Source organism: Nanorana parkeri, unplaced genomic scaffold, assembly GCF_000935625.1.
Source record: "Nanorana parkeri isolate BGI_ZX_2015 unplaced genomic scaffold, ASM93562v1 scaffold96, whole genome shotgun sequence".
NCBI lineage: Eukaryota > Metazoa > Chordata > Amphibia > Anura > Dicroglossidae > Nanorana > Nanorana parkeri.
This window is the reverse complement of record NW_017306364.1, coordinates 1,349,609-1,373,809: the sequence shown is the minus strand read 5'-3', so window position 1 is coordinate 1,373,809 and position 24,201 is coordinate 1,349,609. Positions and strand designations below refer to the sequence as shown.

Genomic DNA, 24,201 nt, shown 5'->3' with positions numbered 1-24,201 from the left:
AAATCAAAATAATCATACCGCCAGGGAGGTTAAAAGAACATTCTTCCCACATGGACCATACTGGTGCCCATCAACCAGCTGTTCATGCACTGTCACATGGGAGTAGGGAGAGAGCCCTCAGCATGTCTAAGCTCCTGACAACTAAATAACAGATGTTTGCTGTATTCCACAACACTGAGCAGCTCATCTACAAATGATGGAAGGCCATACCTTTGAGAAGTAGCCTATAAGATGGCAGCCGGTATTGTCTGCTTCGGTCATCACATAGAAAAGGAATGGTTCCACATCGTAGTACAGTGTTTTGTGGTCCAGGAAAAGCTTTGCAAGAAGGCACAGGTTTTGGCAATAAATCTGAAAGCAGAAATGTCACAGCAACGCATTTAATCATTCCCTGCTAATGAGCTTCTCTGTACAGCACTCCTTTAACCCTTTCGCTGCCAAGGACGTACGTCGTACGGAGCTACAAAAGTGCTTCCAGCTGGCCAGCTCAGTATGCCGTACGGACCTGGCATTTACAGTTCTACTATAACCATCAGCTTATAGTAGAACTGTTCAGCAGACTGTCCCCTTTAAATTTATAGCTGTCATCAGCGGCTCACAAGCCGCTGATGACCGCTATTTTAAAAAATACTCCCCACCCCCCCCGCTGCCGGCCGCCGGCATCTGTCATCTCTCTTCCCTCCTTGGAGCCATCCCAGATAGGGATGAGAGACTCCATGGATCCCCACTCCTTGCAGGGTCTGTGGCAGTGGGGATCCGTAAAAAAAATCACCGTCATTTTTTTGTGCACGGATACTGATTTTGGTGTGTTTTAACAATTGAATTGTGTATTTTTATCGGTTTAATATTAATTTGAGAAACATTTGCGCAATTATCGCAGGGCCTACAAATTTAGTATCACCATCTTTTTATTCTACCGGGCCTGCGCTTTCAGAAAATATATGGTTTGGGGGGTCTTTTACAAACGCTAGCAACGCAGCAGTTGAAAATCAAACCAATAGGAAAAAATTGCAGAAAATTCAAAAATGGCTTGGCCAGCTGATTTGAAAAATGTTCCGGAGGGCTTGGCAGCGAAAGGGTTAATGACAACGAATGCTTAGTGTGAGTTCTGCAAGACAGAAAGCCTATCAGCTGTAATGCTAACCTTGTTCTTCTTTCCGTCTACTTCAAAAACAGAGATGGCTCCCTTTCGATAGATCTCATCCCCAGGAGGGTGCTTCCACACACATTTCGCCTGAGGAGAAAAGTAAGCAATAGAAAGGAGCCGTTAGCTGCCAGAACTCCAGCAGGTTTCAGCTCCAACTACAGACATGAGGGGATTACGCGCTATACAGTCGTGGCCGCAGCAGAAATTTCCCCCTCTTCCTCAGAATCCCCAGAAAGGACCGATAAGGGGACTGGCAAAGCGCGCTTCCGTGGGGGGCGCTGAGTCAGTTCTAGGCTGTAATTGGTCTTTAGTTTTTTTGTGCCTAGCGTCCTTCTCCTGCAGGTGGCGATATTACCCTACAGTACATGATCTCCGATCTGTTCCCTGTGTCCTTCAATGAACGGGAGAGAAAAGTATTTTTCCAGCACTGCAAAAAGGAGCCAAACTAAAAATTTAAGCCAGACTGGAATTTCATTGAGAATCTTTGCAGATCAGGCAAGACTTCCCTGGTCACTACCTGGACCTTGGCTAACGTCAGGGCCAGGGAGGGGAAGCTGTTCGATCTCTGCACTGCACAGCCACCAAAACTCTTCAAAGAGTCAGAAAATATTATTATATCCAGCACGGCGAGAAGTGAACCGGAAAAAGTAAAACAAGCCTGACTAATGGGTAATTCATCATGTTTATCTGGTTAGGTTTGGGTAGTGACAGGGTCTCTTTTTCTCTGTTATTGGCTGCATGGTTCTTTCAGGTCTGTTTCTCAAACGATCAAGGCCAGACAGCTGAACAGCATATCTTGTGTTTTCAGAAGTTTTGCAGCTTATTTTCAGTACAGGTTCCCTTTGTTGTTGAAATGAAACTTCATCCCCTGAGACACCTTCCTTGACTAGCCCATTCATATTTTTTTTAACTGGGACAGGAAATCTCCCATAACAAAGCTTTGTCACTGAAGTTCTGCAGAATCTTGCCTAAGCCATTGAAGAGGCTTTCACCCAGGCACAATGGAGACCCTTCAGCTGGGAGATGGCATCGGGGGCCATTCAGGAAGAGGAAGCTCCAATACACTAAACTCAGTAACTAGAAGAAACTTGCTGCTTGATAATATAGTTTGTAGCTTCATTGCTGTCCTGTTTACAGTTGCATATAAATTCTGTCAGGATAGGCAGTCAACCCATCAAAAGGCCCAAGTTAGCGAAAAGCGAGAGTAGAGCAGTGTGGATGCCAGTACACCCAAGAGGAAGAGATATCAAGATGAGGCAAAAGCTGGCCATGCACCTAGAGATTATATGCAGATTTTCTATGGTCAGATGGAAAAAGTGCAACAGATTCCTCCATCTACGCTAAACTGTGTGGATAGAGGAATCCCCTTCTGGGCCAAGCTTCGGTATACTGCTAGTGGACCCTGCTGGCTCTCACAATACCTGAACAGGGCCTGCATCCAATCAGATTGTTCAGGTATTTTGAGAGCCAGCGGGGCCGACTAGCTAGATACTGAAGCTTGGCCCATAGGTGTATGGCCAGCATAAGGAAGAAGCTTACAAGAGGGGAACTGCAAAATGGTGTGTTGACCATAGTGCCGGTGTAGAAGGACTTTTTGCTTGTGTCAGGCAAATGCAACTTGCTTTTATGTGCACTCCATTTGAAATTTACATCATTCAGAGAATACCGACCAGTGTATCTGAGCTACAGTTGACCCTCCGGCCTGCACTTGATCGTCTAAGCTCCATTAACCTGCTCTCGGCTGCTCTTGCATTCATATCGTCTTCTACGGGGAATGCACACACATACAAAAAAAAGTCAGTGTGCCCAGGCTTTAAGGTGCACTGCTCTGCCCCCTGTATGAGAGGAGTAGTCACATTGCTACTTCAGTCAGCCAATCAGCCCTGTACTACTGGTTAGCAAGAACCTCTACATTAAAACACTGGATGTGGCAGTTCAGAAGGCCGCTAAATATGGAGCCAAAAGGAAACACCAACTGTAGGCCAGTCCACAAAGTAGCTAGTCTCTGCTACCAATGTGGGAGCAACTGGAAATAATTCCTGACAACAAGAAGACAGAACCAGGAGGTCTCCCAAAGTAGATTTCCAAGTCACCACAAACGCCTCTCCATTTTACTAAAACCCTAAGCAGTGAAGGTATACAAAAGATGAATGCTCACCATGTGCCTTCGCAGGATAGTCTGACTCTTCATGTACTTTAGACAGAATTCACACATATAGAGCCTCCCCAGGCGTGCATACTCCTCTGGATATGGAGAGTGGTACCAGGTGTCCAGCTCATATCGGCCAAAGACTATGGTCTTAATCATATTGCTTCCTTCTGTGATCTGGCCTTGCAAGCGCAGCTTCTCCTGAAAAGACAATGCAGAGTACTTACTAAGCAGAGTTCTACAGAAAGGTGCGTCGATTACGTGTTCAATACTCTGGCCTTTCAGCACTGTGATCTGGGGTTTGATGGCCACCAGGAATACTATCTGCATGGAGTATCTGTAAAAAAGGCTTTCTCAATTCAAAATGCCTGTGCTCCATTCTGAATTGAGAAAGCTGGTTGGATGACCAGTGAAACATCTTTAAGAAAAATAAAGCAAGTCCAGTTACATTGACTTATTTTTTACAGATATACCATGACCTGGATGAATGAGAACCTTCACAGACATACCTGCATGGAGATTGCATAGTATTTCCATGGTATTGTGGAACTCCCCCACACTTTCAAAGCATACTGGTAGGTTAATGCCCAATTCTGGCTTATTTTAACACCCCCCCTCCTCCAGAAACTTTTAAAAATGACTTAATACATACCTTTTTACCATAAGTCTTTGGTCTGTCACATGATGGGATGTCACTGACCCTTTTTCTGGAGCGGGACCTTAATGCTGCAGAGGACATGCTTACTTAGTGATGTTAGTGGTTTTCTCTGAGCATTCTCCTGTGAGCACTGAACAATGATTACGTCCCCAGGGGCATGTTCTTGAAGCCCAGGGCTTGCAGGAAGTGGGTTGGATACAGATAGGCAGCACTCTGCCCAACAGAGGCCCTGTGCTGGATCACCCAGCAGCACAGTGCTAAAGAGGAGCTGTGCTTTGCAGCATAAGCTGCACTTTATTAAATTAAAAGAGCAAAGCAATTCATATTTAACATATTTGTTCAAAAACTGGAATTGGGTTTTACTTGTTTTCTGTCTAAACTCGGTCTGCAAGATGTATGTACGAGTCTGACTGAAGTGTCACTGAACTGTAAACAGGGACGGTTCGCATTTTCATCAACCAAGTCCCGCTACTCAAGTTAAATATACATATATTCTGTACAACAGATAGGGGGCTGTGGACTCCTTACCAAGTCTTCCGAGGCTCTGGCCTGAGCCCTTCGAAAAAGTTCCAGATCATATTCACTGGTCAGGTTTTCCAAGAGTGGCTCTCTTGTATTACCGTAGTTCTGCCTATGCTCCTGTAAAAGAGAAGCTACTGAAAACAGTGTTGGCTATGGCCTAAAGCCAAATAGGTGTTCATATTTGCAAGTGTTTGTATCGTCCAACTGTCAGAACCCCAGTTTAGGGTACAATGGATCATACAGACAAAACATTTAAAAAAATACAGACCAAGCCAGCATTGTAGTGACTCTACCATGTAAATATGCACATTATCACTGCGAGCACAAGCGATATAATGTATGCTGCAGCGTAGGCAAAACGGTTAAGAATCCGGCATCTGTAATCCTACCATATACTTCTCTTTCTGTTCTTTGGTTAAGCCGGAGTTCCTCTTCTTTCTCAATTCTGTGACTTTCTCTTTGTACCGCAGTTGACGTTCTGTGGGAGCCTTAAAATGACAAGTATTAGCGTCACTTCTGTCACCCTGGTTTCTTCAGACCTGCCCAGAAAAGCACTGGGGCACGGCACATTTAAACAAGACACTGTCATCCTTCCATGACCTAAACTGTCAACCTGGAATGAACTTTATTGCAACATTCAGCCTAATTGAGTGAAGAAAAAATGTATAGTTATCCTGTAGCAATAATGACCGGTGTATAGTCGGGTTATCAATGTCAAGGGATTGGTCACATGGTCTCCAGGTATGAGAACGATGTTCAGGAAGAGTAGCTGGATGACCACGGCGCACAGCCAATCAGCCCTCTCCCGCAAACCAGGTGTCTCAGCACTGAGCATGCAGAATGGCCATTATTATATGACCAGGATACATTTTTGGCCTCTGTTTTATTAAGGCCGAATGTGGAAATAAAGATCTTTGAAATGTACAAGTCTGCCTTAACAAACCCCGAGATAAAAGGTGAACCCAATATGAACAATCTCAGCTGCTGTAGAGGAATGGCGACAACAGATTTTAATAAAGTGTATGTATAATCAAATTTTTCTTTCCCCATTTTGGACCGCGTAGAGAAGGATTCAAATCTCGTCAAGTATTTATTTCTGTCTTTGTTCCCGTTTTGTAGATCAACCCTTTTTATTTGTTCTAGTGACCGATGATCCAATAAGGACCTTCTGGTGACAAGTGTCAACACTTTCCTAACTGTGTAGGGATTTCATCTGACTTTCTGTTGTGCCTCCGGTACAAGAAGCGAGGAAAAAAGAAAAAAAACAAAAAAACAAAACATCTTCTCAACTGGTATCTTCTGAATGGTTTGCAGACCGCAAAAAAAAACCCCCCAAAAAAAACTAAAAGAGGGATTTTAACTAGGAATGCACCAATATAATCGGCCACCGAATCATATCGGCCGAAAGTGGCACTTTTGGCTAAACGCTGAAAGTGCCATTTTCCTGCCGATACATCGGCGCATCCCTGGTTTCTTTCCTCCCCGCTGGGTGCTGCTCTGTGTCCCAGTGGGGAGGAGAGAAACTGTGACAGCCGGCCGAGCGCTGCTGGAGGAGAACGCTGTGAGCGGCCGGCGTCTCTCCTCCCATACCGCTCAGCCTCCTATCTCAGTCCGGCAGAGCGGTGTGTGGGCGGAGACAGCCCACGCTGTCACAGGAGGCTGAGCTCTCCTCCCTGGCTTCGCTTGCCCAGGCTCCTGTGATAGCTGTCAAGATGGAGAGCGAGGTACAAACACTCAGTGACCGCCGAGTGTTTGTAGATAATTGAGGACATGGTATGTTCACTACATCCTCAATTATGAATGAATGGGAAGTGATCTACATCCCCTCCTGTCTATTCATGATTGTGGTTATAGTAAACACACTATGTTCTCATGTTATGAACGAACAGGAACACTCAGCATAGAGGATTTACTGTTAATTGATAACAGGGGCTGCAGAAAGAGATAGGATTCTTTTATTTCGGTTTCGTTTCTGAAATTTCCATTTCGGTGCACCTCTAGTTTTAACCCATTCTTACTCTATCCAAAAAGGTGAAAAGAAAAGTTTTGGCTATACATAGACTAACAGAACTCGATCTATGCAAAAGGAGAAGACTATCTTGAACAATTGACAGTCTGACAATATCCTCCAACCCTTACCATATATATACAGCAACCAATACTGTAAACACTGCTCCGATTCTGTATAGGCCAAGTAGTGCAACAAAGTAGATGTCCTGGATAGTAGTGGAGAGGAAATGTACATGCCAATAACAGCTCTTTTATACAAACCGTTTGTGGAATCTATACTAAACTTCCTAACTAGCCCAATGAACGTGGCTTTTAATCCAAAGAAAGGTGCCACTTCCCCCAGATGCATACACAGAAAAATTCCAGTTGTGAGTGACACCATTACTAAAGGAAGGAGAAAACAAACAATCTGCAAGTTGGAAATCGCTTAAATGCAATTTGGTTAGGGCTACTTTATCAATAGAACCTCTTACCTAATGATTTAACTACTAGCTACCCATTACGTTATTAGCAGAACATTGATATAAAGTGTGTGTCAAGGTATTACCCACATTCACCAAAAGTCCCTCTTCCCCTCTTTTGTTTCACCTTGTTCCTTTACCAAGAAACGGCTTTTATTACTCCCTGGGACATCATCACCAGACTTGTAAAATTCTTCTGGTGGCCGCTGTTGGAAGCTCAGTACCTATTGTTGTAGGCACCCCCCCAGATCTACATCTCCCCTTTTCCTACAACACAAAGGCAGCAGCATTGTTTTGCTGGAAAGTAAATTACTCTACGTGGAGTGTGACAAAAGGGGTGGGGGAGAGGCACATTTCTATAATTCACCATGCAGGGCTGACAACACTAGGATTTCACTGCAGGCATGGCATTGTGTTGTCAGCCCAAACCGGAAGTTAGAAGCACTCTGGATTCTGGCAGATTACTGTTTTTTCCCCCTGTACTTGCAGTGTTTATGAAAAGGATAAAACGAGGGAAAACATCCTTGTATTGCAGAGATGTACTGAATATTATTTCGCCCTTGCATACACTTTAAATGTGTTGCCAGCAAGCAGTTAAATCTCTCAGTATCAAAGATTTAAGTGCTCAGGTAGCACTAGCCTACCTGAAATGCATAAAAATCCAGCAGGTGCTGAAACCCATTAAGAAACAGTCAATTTTGGGTTGAGCTGTTCTGTACATGCAAACCAAAAAAAAAGCCTTTAAAAAGGTTTGTCGGACACGCAACACAACTGTGTGTTATCTGCAGCGCTATTCCAGATAGAGAATGATGAACGATGCCCCGGCGTGTAATCGCGACAGCACTCACTTGGTGGCGTGTGGCATGTCTGTTATTGTCATCCTGCCTGTGGGACAGCATCCGCTCTTCCACCTGTTTGTCGCGGCTCTGCGCTCTCACCTGAAATTCATCACAATTCTGTAAATGTAAGCAATCACGCATGGGTCAGGTCAGCCTTCTTGAGAAACGTGCACAAGTAAAAGAAGACGAACCCCTTCACTTCACACACAGTGCTGTGACTAATGGGGTGATGAACAAGACATGAGGGTTACCTTGCATTCGTCCGCAGACAGGTTGTGGTATAACGGGCAGCCGGAGATGGAGAAATGCCTTTCGTGCTTCCCAGTAAGGTGTCCTAAGGAATATGGAAAATATTAAGAGGCAGATGTACTCTGGTATAAAATGAGGTGGTTAAAGGAAACCTGCTATGACACGAATGGAGGCCACCATTGCTGGCCACTCCTAAAAACACTCCTTAAATCTCCTATGAAAGCAGACTGCGAGGGTGTGCAAGAGCTGCTTAACATATTAACTGTTTGTTAGGGTATTGGATTTTGTGAATGCAATAGGATATTTAAAGCTCCCCTCTTGATTCACCACCCCCATGGCCCTCCTACCAACCTAAAATCCCTGGTCACGTTAGGTGATGGGTTTTAGGCCTTGTCTCTACCTACAGCAGAATGGAAAGGATCTTCGTTGGGTGTCCATATCACTGTCTGGATGACAGTCTTCCCATTTGCTACCCCAGAAGAGGAAGCAAAGTTTCCCCAGAGATTTAAAATAAAGTGAGATCAGTCATGATTGGCGGTACACCTCCCTCTCTATTGATCCCCTACTAGAACGCTGGGTGCCTATGTGCCGGATTGGCTGCAAACTCAGCGCTCTAGCAGGGAATCATTGCCTTTACACCATGCCAATGTAACAGCAGTGTCACTTACACTGCCACTACTATGGCAATGTGTAAACTACATGACCCAGAGTACTGGGTGCGCAGGATTGGCACAGTGGGATAAGGATATGCACTTACACAAGATGGCAGTGTGAATGACAAGGTACTCAGATTTCACCAGAATGCAAGTTAAAGCACTTCTGCATGGATAGGTAAGCATGTCCTTCACAACTGACATGAAACACAAAAGTTTAACTGTGACAAAACAGTTGGCGTGAATGAGGGAAATCAAGCCTGCGGCGCTGAAGGAGAAAAAATGATCAGTGTATAGCGAGGCTTAGCCGCCGAAGCTCATTATTAAGGAACAACAAGAACACAGAACCAGTCATGTGTTCACTAGGGATGCACCGATAGCGGTTTTTCAGTATCAATATTTTTTTTCCCGTACTCGCCGATACCGAGCATCAGTGCAGTGTGCCCCAATGGTCAGGAAGTAGGATGGCGGAACATGGCCCGACGCCCTGATTTCCTGTGAAGCTGGTGTTCTAGAGAAAGAACACCGGCTTCTCTTGCCGAGGCAGCCTGGCTTCCCGAGCAATCAGTAAAGCGGGCGGCAAGTCATGAGGTGCCATCCGGCTTCATGATTGGTCAGGAAGCCAAGGCTGTCTGGCAATAAGTGAAGCCGGCTTCCTAGCCAATCAGGAAGCCGGGCGACACGTCATGAGCCACCTCTCAGGCTTCCTTGCCAATCAGGAAGCCGGGAGGCGGGTTATTACGTGCAGACCAGCTTCCTAATTGGAAAGGAAGCTGGCTCCATGCTCCCTCGGCACTGCCAGTTAGAGGGAGATCTGGTATAGGAGGTAAGTGTTGGAGCATTTGGCCGAGAAACGACTGAGGGCTTTACTACTTACACCCTCCATCTGCTTGCCCAACAAGAGACTCTCATTGGACAGGGCAATGGCAGGTTGGGTGAGCTTGGTTCCAAGGTCATTACTATCAAGTGAAAACGGGGTCCGAATGCACAGAGGAGCCTTTAAATCAGCCAAAGCAATAAAAAAAAGGACCTGGGTGGCAGAATCTCTTTGGGCTTTTAACATTGTACAACAATGAATAACATTACATTTATGAGCTGGAGAGTGCCCCACACAATGCCTACTGAAGTAAACCAACATCTCAATGTACTAATATACAAACCCGAAACGATCAGACCCATGAATGACCTGAACTATAGGCGACAGGATTACCTAATGAGTTGCAGCCAGGGGTGGGACACTTCATATTGAAGTTGTAGCTCTCATGAAATCGCCTTCTCTTGGGTCTATGAGACAGGTCGCTCCCAGAGTCCTTCATGGACATGTCCTTGGCAATGCTCTCATCATGAGAAGCGTTAGGGCTTGAAATGTCTATATCAGACTCTGATGATGGTGCATTTCCAGTCGGAGTGCGAGGTGGGGATTCGTCATGATCCCCGGCGTTTTTAGCATCTGTGACAGACAGAGAAGATGGTCAGCATTTGTCAGTATTCACAGCGAGAAGATAAGCACACAAAGAAAGCTACTCTACTGGGCCACAGCTAAAACAGACAGCCAGCGTGCATCTACTTTGACAAGAGCGAGAGAGAGCGCTTCCGACAGTGCTTTCGACTCGGCTGCACCCCCGTACCTCTGTCACAAAAGTCCACCGCTTGCTCGGTTTCCGATCCCGATGAGCGGGTCTGTCGGAGTGGGTATTTTTTCGGAGTCATGGGGGTGGGCTGCTGCTGGCTGCGGGTCACCCTCCGGGTGGAGTAGGCCGGCTCCTCTGCACCAAACGATTGCAGATTGCTAACCGGACTGGAATCTGGTTTAATACAAACCACAATTTCACTTGCCAACATGGCCAACCTTATTGTGACCTGCCCTGTAAGCCACTGCTGCTCCCTGACCATAGCTAGCTACACAGTCTAGCACGCTAATATAACTCTAAAAGTGAAAGAGCGGGTTCAGCCCAGGGACAGGCAAATTCTGTTCAAAGTTTATGGAACATAAAAGAAAAAAAGGTCAACAGGCTATAGCTACAGGCAGAAAGTTGCCTATACCTGGGCTAAACTTTGCCAAAAACATGGCTAGTCTATTCCTACAGCCACACACAGAGCAGACTTTCCATATTGCCCTGAAAGGATTGTGCCACCTGAAAGCAAACATGGACACTAGAATGTGCATGTAAACTTGCCATGAGGGCTGTCATTGCTAACCTCCTAAGAATAGGTGATTGGCCGTCATGCTGGCCCTTTAGCTTTAATACTTTGACACTTCTGGTCTGCATACTTGTTTTGGGTCAGTGTATCGGTTTTACCTTCATAATTATTCTAGACTTGGGACTTACAAGAACCAAAAGCAGGAAGATTAGCATGACAGAACTCAATGGTATCGTCCATGCTCCCCTGACATCCAAACAGCATAATGCTCCTAAGTAGGAGAACAAGGTGGGCTCTGAATTGTTTCTTTCTGGAATAAAGGTTTTAACGAATGCTGGAGCCTGCCAACATAGATCTTCCACCACTAAATTATTTCTCAAGGTACAACCTGCAGTGCTGACTCTGGCTTCACTGCTTAAAGGACAACTGGCATAAGCATGCAATACAAAGTTAGGACCCAACGTGCACATACTGAAGCATGCAGCACGCCAAAGTTTCTATATGCTGCTCCTTTCTTTCCAAATCTTTAATGCAACAGGCCAACAAAGCTTCATTTTGCTGGCTCTGCTATACAGTTGAAGTGATCAGCAGCAGGTTCATCCATCTTTCCGGTCAAGCAGATAGGTCATCTATTGAATAGGGGGCAAGACATTTTAGAAGCCAAGGTTGACTTTCAAATGTTGCCTACATTTTGGGTTTACTTTCAGGTGGTGCAACCCTGTAAGCAGATGCAAAAGTCAGTGACTTAGACTGAGACGACAAGTTTGAAACAGAAAGATAAAATTCTGAGCTGTGTGTGGCTATGCAGGCAAACCTGAGCTAGTGGGCTGCATACAACCTAGGCTCAATATTATGCACATATTTACTGTCCTAGGATTATGGCAGCAGTGGAAAGTAGATAACCCAAGCAAAGCTAAGATGCATGCCATGCAGAGTATGAGGAATGAGTGTTAATCTACAGGCTAAACATAAAACAAATTGTCCTGTATCCCCAGTTCCCGCTATGAAAAAGTAGAGTAGTCTGCAGTTACATATTTCCAGACAATGAGGAAATATGACAATCTAGTATCTTGACATTGGTTAGCACTAACAGACTCACAGGTTAATTACACTGGGAGTACATAGTGAAATCTGAAGAAGAATAAGTGGTTGCACATTGTCCGCAGCCTCCAAACCTCTGAGCTGCTGTCCATAAAATAAAAACCAGAAAGGAGGCTTGAATGGTAGAGACCCAACACTAGTGTTTATAGACCCCATGCTAGGTTAGCAACCCATAGAGAAGAAATCTGGATCAGTTCATGCACTCCAATACCTGAATGGCAGGGTATTCTGAAGGTCCAATTCAAAACAAAGAGCTAATCCATAGGTCAACGCAGCGACCACCAGATTTTGTAGGTTGGCGTTTTATAATTACTGCAAACCAACCTGACCTAGCCCAAAATGACACTACATGTGCTGGTCTTTATTAGACTTCAAATTGACCCATTTTCCTTTGAACTCTCCTTGGACCCCTAACTTCTGCACTGCAAGGGTTAGGTGCTCATTTGTGTCTAGGGGCTGGAATAACGCAGATTTAGTTACCCTGGTGGTTAGCCCTCTTCTCTTGCTCCAGGTGCTGGGATGTCTCTCAGCGACCTCATGTCTAATGCAAGCCGATGGAACCTGCATTAGCTGTGGCATCAACGGTCCTAAGACGATGGTGCCATGGGGAAGAAAAGGCTGCAGCGATCAGTCTAGCTGCCCGAAGGTAGCCAGTGGAAGCGGGGATCGGGTAAGGAAATCTGCTTTACTCCAACCCCAAGACAAAAGTGAGCACTTAACTCTTGCAGTGAGGGGGTAGCCCCAATGCAAGGGGACTTTTTATTTTGGTTTGCCAAGAGATGGGCTTTAAGTCAAGCTTTGCCCTCGTAATTCTAATGGCAAATTCCAGAAATTCAGTGGGCAGTAGAGGCTCTGGCATTTGACAGTTGAATGGCAGAGGATGGAACTACTGAAAAACACTGTGATTGACTTCAAGATTATCACATTTGCAGGCGCAGCAAGATGCTGTGGTTTAGCACTGCTGATATCTTAGTGGGCATACTGGTACGCTCAACAGATTTCAACTTCGGGCACACCAATTATAATTGTGATGGCCAAAGTGCCAGCTAATCTCTGCCGAGACTGACCATAGATGCTGTGAATGAATCAAGAACCAAAAGGTCTGCTCTACTCTGCAACTGTCATACTGTTCAGATGACTAGATCAGAATCGTTTGGGTGCTGGCACAGTTTGAATAATATATTTATACACAACAGAGATACCACGTAGGTACTGGCAAGATTTACCAGGTCCGGAAGACAAGTCTACTGTAGTAGATATTAAAAGGGATACCCCAGATAACTGAATTCAAATAACCAGGCATTGGAAAAATGTGCAACCTTTACCAAAGCCTCCCCAAAGCCAAAAAAAAGCCTCCCTGCGTTTCCTCACTCCAAAGCAAAAAAAAGGAGCATTGCGATGATCCAGCGAAAGCAAAGTTAAGAACAGCTTGAAGTTCAGAAGTAAAGAGACACGGTTGCTGTTTTTAATCAGGGTTAAAGAGCTGCTCCTCTAAGAAGCCAACAGCACGAAGCACAGGCGCTAATTAAAATGAATTGCTTTGTCCACGTACAGTTTTGGATGGCAAAGAAAGCTGCTTTGCTAATTTGCTAATGAACGGCAGCTCAACGCTAAATTCCCCAGATGAGGGTAATACATATTCAGCCAAAACTAAGATATGAGCAAACATGAACTCGCTAAACTAATGCAATTCATTTTAAGCAGACTGTATTAAATGTAATTAAAAGCGTTCCCATCAGCTAAAATATCGCTTGCTCCCTAAGAACTGTCTGTGTGAACTAAGCAAAAATGCGCCTGCAGAACTACATAGGCAGCCATCCTGAAAATATATGCGCCATGCTCGTTACACCTTTCTAGGGCACCGATGGTTACAGAACCAACTGGAAGCTGACGTGCAGCCTTAACAAATGTCAAAAAGGGGCAACACCACTAAATGGAGATGTTCTGATCGTGGCGAGTATTTTGTAAAGCTGATCGCACACTCTGCAGATTTCAGTAAATTGTCACATGTGGCCCAATCTTGTTTAAAGGAGAACTATGAGGGGAGTGATTTTCGAGCAGACGTGCGACAATGAAACTGTCACACGTTGGCTCTATAGACCCGGAAGTGAGCGAACACATACCGTTGCTTGCTCACTTCTCGATCACGTCCCTGCAGAGAGCCGTGAATGTCACTCACGGCTCCCTGCAGGGATTCCCCCCCTCCCGCTCTGATCCTCCAGCACTGACTGGAAGAACGAACGGGGAGGGGGCGGGTACAGCTGGCTCTGCCCCTAGATAGGCAGAGTCAGCTGTCAATTACGCAGCTGGGTGGATCCAGACAGTAATGTCTGGATCCGTCCCTGCTGCGGCGCCCTAGCTCGCGGTATACTGAGTTTTGGGTCACGGAAGGACGCTAGTTTATGTCCTCCTGTGACCCTGAGGAGAACTATGGGGAAAAGCACTGACCCCATAGTTCTCCTTTAAGTGGTGGGAATGCAATGGAATAAAGTTGTAAAATAAAATAAAACTTCTGGTCGATACATTTTCCTATGTGGAGAGTGTTTGTAGCGGTCTGATATCAGTTGGCAGATCCAGCTTATTGAAGGGGCTTCGTGCAAAGTAGTGCCGCTCCTGTTCAGCATCATTTTCCAGTCACTGAAACTAGTAGTAGCTTGTAAGACCATGACAGCTTCCAGCTACATACACCAGTGACAGATTTCTTTTTTAAAATACAGTGAAAACTCAGAAGCAGGTATGAGATTTTCAGTGCAATAAGCTCTGTGGATTTCATGAAAGATATAAGCTACTGCATTAGGCTTTTGATAGGTTCACTTTAAGTGACACTGTCACCAAAATTAAAATGTTGCCCATTGTTTTCAGTGGTTTCTCCCGCTGACCTCTGCCACAGTAGTGACATGGAGGTTTGTGGGAGGAACCACTAAGGGGTGCACAGGAGGTCATCTCTCTCAGAAGTGCTGGCTTCTCAACAAACGTCTGAGGAAGACCGCTCTATAACACAGCGGTGTTCAGCAGCATGGGCAGCGGGAGGCTTGAGTATTTATAATCTTCTTTTACAGGGCAATGTTATCTTGGCAACAATTTGATTCAGGACCAGAGCTGCTCTGTGGTTCGGCCAGGAGACTATTTGGATGTGCATGGACAGCATCATATGTTCGCTTCTTGGTACCGACAAGCACCAGAATGAACCATACTGCCATAAGGTACTCCAAGTACAGGACTGGGATTCCATCTGCCTGTATATGTCAAAACAGAAGACAATGCGAAACTTCTTTCATTAAAGGGAAATTCCACCTTTTCTAAAAAGTGGATCACAGATGCAATGCTCTGGCTCCTGCTGACTCTTCCTCCTACCCATGTCCGTACCAAGGTATGGACATTCAGTAACATGGATGGGAGGAAGCGTCTATGGACTACAAGTGCAGTGACGTCACCACACTTGTATTCTATCAAGAACTACAAGTGCCTCTGCTGCAGCACTGATGGGTCTTGTAGCTTTGCCATTCACAGATCCTGTAAACAAATTTGTGAATGGATGACGTGGCTGTGTGGGCAGAGCCACGCACATCCGTGCCGAATTATGTAAAGTCTGCGTGGAGAAGAACCCAGTGAATCAGGTAAGAGGAGGGGGTTGCGATCTGACCGCGTTTCATGGGAGTAACATAAAACATGGACAGAAAGGTAAACTTGGCCTTTAAAAGCAGTCCGACAAATGACATCTACAGTATGCGTTACTTACACAATACACTCACCTCACCATTGAATGGAATTGCCCTTTTATTGCCCCCAGGCTTAACATGGCTGCCTATGCAGTGAGACTAAACTACACTAGATACTTATCTACTACTCTTCTCTATATATACACACACACACACACTTCTCTCTCTCTCTATATACACACACACACACACACACACACACACACACACACACACACACACACACACACATCTATACTGTCAAACATTCGCATACAGAAATGACATCATGTAATACCATAAGAAGACTAAAATATATTAACAATATATATACCTAGCAGAGCAAACCACATCTACTCTTCTATATAATTAGTAACGTAATGTTAAGATGATGTTACCTTGTGAGCTCTGGCTGAGCCTTGCAGTAGATCGTGTGATGCGCGCAGGTCCCCGGGAATTTCCATCGCTTTCAGAACTGTCTGTGGGCTCCATGTCTGTAGAGAAATCGGAATCTTCTGTCCCGTCCGAACCGCTTCCAGCATTCCTCTATGGAACATGCCGAGATTAGGAATGCCTCTGCTATTCACACTACTTATAATGAACTGAATGTGACCCCGTCCAGTTAATGAGTAGAAAGAGAAAAATCACAAAGCCATACAAACCCACCCCCTCTTCAGAAAAAAATTTTTTTAAAAATAAATAAATAAATCACAAAACATAGTTCTTGTACAGCCACTCGAAAGAAGAATGAGCATCTTTTTAACGAACTAACAATTAAATCAAATGGACTCACATTTTTCTCTCTTGTGTATGCTGAGCATCAGCAATGCTACAGATGCAATTCAAACCTCCAATTGTCAACCCAAACCTTAGCGTGTAAACACGAGTCTGAAAGGCAGTGTGTACAGCAAGTTTCAAGCAGTTCTCTTTAAGCTGAAGCCCAGTTATGAAAGCACAGTGGTTGTCACTTCCTTGTAGCACTGGGAGTCCCCGGTTCGAATCCTGGCCAGGTCACTATCTGCAAGGCATTGCATAGCATAGCATCTGCCCTGTGCTTGCGTGGGTTTCCTCCCACACTCAAAAGACATGCTGGAAGGTTAACTGGGTCCAGTCTCAGTTTCTGTCTCAGTTATGCTCACCTCAGTTTCTGATCCGGTCTCTTGAGCCTCTCTCCCCCTCTGCTGCAGCGGTCTAGGAGTCCTTGAGTCATCACGTCCAATACAGCGTATGGGACGTGAGGACACCGAGGGACATACCATCATGGCAGCAGACATGGAGACAGGCTGGAGAGCACTGCCGGCTCAGAGACTCAGGTGAGTATAACTTTTTTTTTTTTACCCTAGGCAAAAAACGAGCAGTAAACCCTTGCAGCACAGGGGTAGCCCTACTGCAAGGGTTAATAACATTTCTGCCCGGAGTGGAGTTCATTTAATTAATCTGCTGGGTTACAAATAGTTAAAAAGCTGAACTCCAGCCAAAAACCTTTTCTTTTTTTACGTGCGCTATAAGCATGCACTACTATCTTTACAGTATGTCCCATGTGCCAAGCGTCCAGCGCTAAGAGTTACAGTGCCAACTGAAGTACTCTGATCACAGCGGGTCTCAGGCACTCCAGCTGCTCCATTCAGTAAACATCCTGCATGGTTTTCAATGAACGCAAGGCGCTCTGTGACTGGAGAAGAGATTGTAAAGTGCATTCGTCCTTCCTCCAATCACAGAGTGCCTTGTATTCATTGACAAGCATGCAGAATGTTTACTGAATGAAGGAGCTGCGGTGCGAGCTACCCGCTGTGATCCCGAGAACAGCAAATGTCAGCGCCGGTAAACGCTTCAGTCTAGACACAGAGGGAGAGCTTCATCATTACGCATTTATTTTTACAGCGCACGTGTCAAAAATAAGATAATATGAACGCACCATAAAATCCTCTTCTCTGAGTTCAAGGACACAGCGGAGATCTCCGACTGACGATAGGCTAAAAACTGGGATACAGATTAGATATCTCCGCTGTGTCCTTCAATGAAGAAAAAAAAATGTGCTTGAAGTTGAGCTTTAAATCTCAGCAGGCTTATGCCACCTCCTGATCACTGCCTTTTATTTACACCTTCACTATACCTAAAGCACCGTGACAGCAGGACTCCTCTCCTCTTGTACAATCAGAATGCACTTTGTAATCTGTGAGCCCGTTCTGTGACTGGACAGTTTGTATGTAGGAGACCTGCAAGCCTTCTGTTGGGAGCGCCGGAAGTATCATGCTCAACGAAAACGTAAATTGGAAATAACGGGCAGCGATCCAGGAGGTGCCACACACCGCAGGAGATTTATCTATTTGTAACCCAGATTTATTTTAAAACGTTTGACAGGAGTTCCGCTTTAAAAAATAAAATGAAGAGCCCAGGAAAAGTAAATTTGTGTACGATACTCCATACAATACAGACCTGTCCCTCCCAGAACTTATTCACCAATAGATGCTTCTGGATTAAAATGGCATGAGATGCCGGAGATATTTAACCCCATTCTCAAAAGCCCATCATGGTTCATCATGGTGGTCTTGACTCACAGGAGAATGTGATCACTAGGATTGGCTGTCAGGGATCACATTGATAAGAAGTAGTCCAAGTCAGCAAAAGTGCGGTCTCAAAACTAGAAGTCCACACTGCTGTGAGCTGCTGTTCATTACACCCATGATACAGCCGATAACGGTTTAAGGAGGTTCAAGAAAGCAGTTGAAAGCTTGCTGTACGCACCGCTCTTCACACTAGCAGGTACAACTCTGTCAACTTTGGCCTGAAGAAAACCGCAGATGCAATATCTCAACTTTCCAAGTCTTACAATAGGCCCTTCACATACCTTACCTCTCATCTCATTGTAGAGTGACAGAAGCTCAGCACTAGAATATAGACCCTTCCCAGGGTCACTCATATCACTACAGTTGCTGCCTCAAATGCATTCGTTACCCATTTTGTCTGTAAATGTAACCGAGGCCGGACAGCACTGAAGGCCCGAACAATACTTGACAGAATTCAGAGAACAAGCCGGCATTTATTAAAGCAGAACTCAGTGGAAACACCTAAATACACTATTTGAATTCTGTATAGTCAAGCTTGTGATTTACAGAAGTTTCACATTGTGCAGCCAGGACCCATCACTCTACTACAGCCTACGTTTTCCTCTGATGGGGCAGAAATAATGATGCTATCCAATGAACAAGATGGAGATGGAAAGATACTAACCAGGAGAGTGTAGGGATGCACCGATACCGTTTTTTCGGGTATCGAGTACCAATATTTATTTTCCCGTTACACGACGATACAAAGTACCGATGCATTGTGCCCCTATTATCAGGAAGTCGGTCGGTGGATCGTGACCCCGTCACCTGGCTTCCTGATTGCCCGTGAAGCCGGTGTTTTAGCAAAAGAACACTGGCTTCAGAGGCTGTCTGACAAATCAGAAAAGCCAGGTGGCAAAACAAGAGGTGCCGCCCAGATTCCTGATTGGTTAGGAAGCCACGCTGTTTAGCAACATGTGAAGCCGGCTTCCTAGCCAATCAGGAAGCCGGGAGGCAAGTCATAACCCACCACCTGGCTTCCTAATTGGAAAGGAAGCCAGCTCCATGTTCCCTCGGCACTGCCGGTCAGAGGGAGATCTCCCTCCGACCGGAAGTTCAAGTACCGGAGATAAATATCGGAGCATCTGGGCAAGTACGAGTACTCGCCCAAATACTCGGTATCAGTGCATCCTTAGAAGAGTGCTAACGTTTGTTAAAGTGACATTCAACTCAGAAGGTAAATCATAAAAAAAACATTCAAGTACCTCAGCTATTAACAATAATGTATGTTATTTATGTATCACTCGGCTGTAGATCCTCAAATCATCTCTGAATTGGTGCGAACACTGTCTTTCCTTCGGGAGGGTGGCTACTTTTACTCCTCATGGTCCTTATGTGTGTTGTAAAGTAGTCACCGCTCCAAGCTCTCTCCCGTGATGGACTACAATCTCATGTTAGTTTACTAATCTGTATTGAGACTGTAGTCCATCACGTGAGCGAGCTTGGAGTGGTGACTACTTTGCAACACACACAGGAACCATGGGGAACAGAAGTAGCCACCCTCCAGAAGGAAGGACAGTGTCAGCACCAATTCAGAGATGATTGGAGGATCTACAGCCGAGTGATACACAAATAAGATACATTATTGTTAATAGTTGAGGTACTTGCATGCATTTTTAAAATGTTATCCCTGAGTTAAGAGTCACTTTAATTGCCTGGCTATGTATTGTGTGGCAGATTTGTGTAAACCCCAAGACTCGCTGTGCAGAATTGCAACTAACAAATTTCTAAAGGCGAGCCTAGAAACGGCAAGCTTCACATTTGCGCTTACGACAGGCTGCCTTTAGAATGTGTATTTCAGCTGTGTACCCCAGTTCTGCCTTAAGGCTGTGTTGCTCATAACATAGGAGATGTACCAATTTCTCAAAAGTAAATCCCTTTGACATATTTAATTTTTCTGACATCAGCCTGAACTTGTAACCTTACTATAGTATGCTAACAAAATGCCTGAAACTGTACATTATGTGCTTCCACTTACATGTCTCAGACCTGCAACATCTCTATATCCTTGTAACACCTTCTGGCTCCTAAATATTTATGAGGAACAATAAAATGATTAGTAACCAGGTATGTACTGCGAGAACAAAATACACACTGTCTACTACTGAGCTAAATGTCATACATCTGACCAAATAAACAATTTGAACGTTAATGAACCTAAGAGTACGAATGGACAATGGTCAGCTATGTCACCCCATGGTTTGGTAAGCTTTCCATTATTGGGGTCCAGGCAGACCTAATGGAGCTGCTGGGTTTTCTCTTTACCCGAAAGTCTTGCTCCTGTTGATAAAGTTGAGTGCTGCCGACAGGGCCACCTACACCTCGAAATTTCGGTCAGTAGGACTTGGCCAAGATTCAAGCAGTGTAGTCTGTTTAGAACCCTGATATTTCCCTTTTAAAATAAAAAAATAAAAAAAGATTGAGGACACAGAATCCTTAATGTCTTTTTCTGCAGCCTCAGCAGTGAATGAACATGAAGCCTCTATACTGGAGTGCTCCTGTCTGTTCAGAAATTCTGGATATAGTACAAGTTACTATGTCCACAATCATGAATGAACAGGAAGTGATGAAGCGCACTTCCTGTTCATTCATAATTGGGGACACAGTAAACATACTATGTCCTCAATTAGTTACAAATACTGTGCTTGTAACCGCTCTCCATCCTGACTCCTTCAGCTGTCAAAGGAGGCAGAGCAGGCAGGAGAGTTCAGCCTCCTGTGATATGCCTGACAGCTGACCCCTTCCACCAACCACCGACTCAGCCTCCTGTGACAGCCTTCTCCTCCCCTCTTTCCATCCCGAGTCTCTGCCTGTCACAGAAGGCCTAGCGGGGCAGGAGGAGAGCCCGGACCCCTAGGACAGCGCTCTCCTCCCTGCTTCTGACGGTTTCTTTCCTCCATGCTGGAAGCTTCATTGTGTCAGTGGGGACAAAGAGCAGCACCCAGCCAAAATGCGGCTGGAATTTTGGTGCATCCCTAGGAATTACGCTCACAAACTGGTCCCACCTCCCCAGTAGTCATACCTTTGAGGGACCAACCGTCCCCCGCCCATTCCGTACATAGCCCCGCAGGGCGATACTGTGCATGGGAAATAATGCTTGCAAAGTACAAGCATTCATTGGTCAGCGCAGTCACCTGACCAATGAGAATCTCCCCATTTGCTAGCATTATTCCATATACACAGGACCAGGCTGTAAAGCAATGTACGGTGTAGGAAACAAGGTGGGGGTGTGGTTGTTGCAATGGCAGTTCCCCCAAAAATATGAAAATGGGGTGGGGGGGGCGCAAAGGGGACCGGCTTGTGGGAGTAATTTAATTTAACCACATTTGCTGGGAAGCTGGAATTACCCTTTAAGTTGGTCAAATCTTGGCCAAGTTCTGCTGACCAAAATTTTGAGGTGTGGGTGGCCCTGTTGACAGCTCTCGACTTTTCAACTTACTCTGGTAAAAAAGGAGCTGGGCAAAAGTTGCAGGGGCCGGCTGTCAGAGTACAATACCCTGGCAGGGTAGGTTCCACCATCCAATGTGGATGGGGGAATTGAGCGTTTTTTTTCTCATTCAGCCCACGGGGTTGAATGAGAAAAAGCTACAAGTGGACGGCCAGCTTAAGGGAAAACCCAAACGTCACAGTCATCAACACAACAGGAGTAGAGGAAATATCTTCCAAATGCGTCGCCTACCCAGTCAAAGGTGGGACACATTGGGAAGCTTCCACTGACTTCCTGTCCTGTCTCTGATAACAAGAATTGAGGACACACCTCCCAGATGGGGATATAGACAGCAATAAAACCTGACAGAGGTTGTAACCTTTCCCTCAACCATCAAAACAAGAAGCCTTGGCTGTAAGGGCTTGAAGCTCAATGAGATGCACACCCCCGGTAAACACGTGCCAATGCTTTGGATGCATGTACATGGAAATTAAACTCATGTAAACCTTGTGAACATGTGCCAACGTTAAAGTAAGCCTGTGCTTTGGCCTATCAGGGCAAAGAAACAGGTTTGCTTTACCCCCCAATTCCCTGCAGCATATACTTACTTCCCCCACCACTCTAGTCAGTGTCAGGTCCATAGCATGGACTTACTCCATGTAACAGAGCTAGGTCACGCGGCGCTGTCACACAAGAAGTCCATAGCGCTGTTTAGCCACCACTCCAGCAACTCATCGCTTGCACTGGACTTTCCTTTCAATCCTTACAGATGATAAGAGCAGTGAAGGAGTGAAAGGAAGCCATGTATATGGGTCTGTGGAGGTCTGCTAGTAAATGTGTGTCTTTGTCCAGCTTAACAGCAGGCTTTTCCCACAGGATATCATACATACCTGCCTCAACCTCCTAAATCCACCTTTTAAAAAGGAGAACTATGAGGTGAGTGCTTTTCACTCACCTCATAGTTCTAGCCGACCTGTGACAATGAGACAGTCACAGGTCGGCTCAGTAGATCGGGAGGTGAGCGAACACATACCGGCGTTCGCTCACCTCTCGATCCTGTCACGGCTCTCTGCTGTGACAGGGGAGGGGCTGGATTCCCCCCTCTGATCCTCCAGCACTGACTGGCAGGACGGACGGACGGGAGGGGGCGGGTACAGCTGGCTCTGCCTCTAGATAGGCAGAGCCAGCTGTCACTCACGCAGCTGGGCGGATCCAGACATAATTGTCGGGATCAGTTTCAGCTGCGATGTCTCAGTATACCGCGAAATGTAGCTCACGGTATACTGAGCTTAGGGTGACGGGAGGACGCTAGTTTGTGTCCTCCTGTTACCCTAAGGAGAATTTCGCTCACCTCTCGATCCTGTCACGGCTCTCTGCTGTGACAGGGGAGGGGCTGGATTCCCCCCTCTGATCCTCCAGCACTGACTGGCAGGACGGACGGACGGGAGGGGGCGGGTACAGCTGGCTCTGCCTCTAGATAGGCAGAGCCAGCTGTCACTCACGCAGCTGGGCGGATCCAGACATAATTGTCGGGATCAGTTTCAGCTGCGATGTCTCAGTATACCGCGAAATGTAGCTCACGGTATACTGAGCTTAGGGTGACGGGAGGACGCTAGTTTGTGTCCTCCTGTTACCCTAAGGAGAACTATGGGGAAAAGCCCTAACCCCATAGTTCTGCTTTAATAAAAAGGCCCTGTATGTTTAAAAAGAAAGCAGCTCCGGCTGCAATACTCGCCTCCTCTCTAGCACTGTCCCCCAAACACCCGCTCTGCGATCCAGCGCTGGTACACACCACAGCACTCACTAATGGCACTGGTGCTCCGCATCTATGAGGAACACCCCGTACCATAGAAGAGGCCTGTGCATCACATGACCAGCCTGAAGACTTCAGAAAAAGATAGCAGTGCATTTCCTGACATGAGACTGTGATTCAAAGCCTCATGGCTGTATATCTGCAGCGCAAGATCTTCTAGGACACTGCTGCTCCTAACTGGCAGTGTAGGGATTTGCAGCGAGATTAGGGATGTCACTACTGTGTTGCTCACTGTTCTCCTTGCTGGAGTGGAAGCTGTACCTGAGGACCTGCAGGCCAAGGATCTTCCTTATCTATTTCAGTGGAGCTGTGCTTTTATCACTTTCCCTGCCGCTTCTTGATCATTCCTCCACCTGTTATCAGGGCATATTTCCGACATAAGGGGACACTGGCCACCAACATTTAGTTAAAGGGGCACTCACCACCACCATTAACAGGGGGCAGTCGCCACCACCCTTAACCACCACCATTTATTTAAAAAAGGTGCCACCGACCATCACCAAGAGGGGACTGGCTCCTGACCACTGAAATCTACAAGTTGTTCTGATCCCCCACACTGTATACGCTATGCCCCAAGCTAAACACATTTGGGGATGGTTGTACTGTCCTGGCAATTTATGGCCTCAAGAAATGCGATAGGCAGTCAGAACATCAGTTATTTTTTATTATTGGACTTTACTGTGTAAAAGAATAACTCTCTCCAGCTCTGTAATGGTAGGTCCGTAC

General features: G+C 45.7%; 1 protein-coding gene across 7 annotated transcripts in view; it reads right to left on the bottom strand.

Annotated features, from left to right (window-relative positions):
• KAT7 (lysine acetyltransferase 7) overlaps positions 1 to 24,201 on the bottom strand; it is a 32,097-nt gene that overhangs the window by 5,512 nt on the left and 2,384 nt on the right. The window contains exons 1-11 of one of the 7 annotated variants that reach the window (XM_018552751.1): positions 16,864 to 16,883; positions 16,028 to 16,173; positions 10,317 to 10,493; positions 9,899 to 10,138; positions 8,038 to 8,120; positions 7,796 to 7,885; positions 4,866 to 4,964; positions 4,483 to 4,593; positions 3,306 to 3,497; positions 1,145 to 1,234; positions 211 to 351 (exon numbers count right to left, since the gene is read on the bottom strand). In XM_018552751.1, the coding sequence (XP_018408253.1) occupies positions 211 to 351; positions 1,145 to 1,234; positions 3,306 to 3,497; positions 4,483 to 4,593; positions 4,866 to 4,964; positions 7,796 to 7,885; positions 8,038 to 8,120; positions 9,899 to 10,138; positions 10,317 to 10,493; positions 16,028 to 16,173; positions 16,864 to 16,883 (1,389 nt within the window). Of the gene's footprint in view, positions 1 to 210; positions 352 to 1,144; positions 1,235 to 3,305; positions 3,498 to 4,482; positions 4,594 to 4,865; positions 4,965 to 7,795; positions 7,904 to 8,037; positions 8,121 to 9,898; positions 10,139 to 10,316; positions 10,494 to 16,027; positions 16,176 to 16,863; positions 16,884 to 20,213; positions 20,263 to 24,201 lie in introns of those variants that run through there. The other 6 variants (XM_018552749.1, XM_018552750.1, XM_018552755.1 and 3 more) reach the window with 6 other exon arrangements.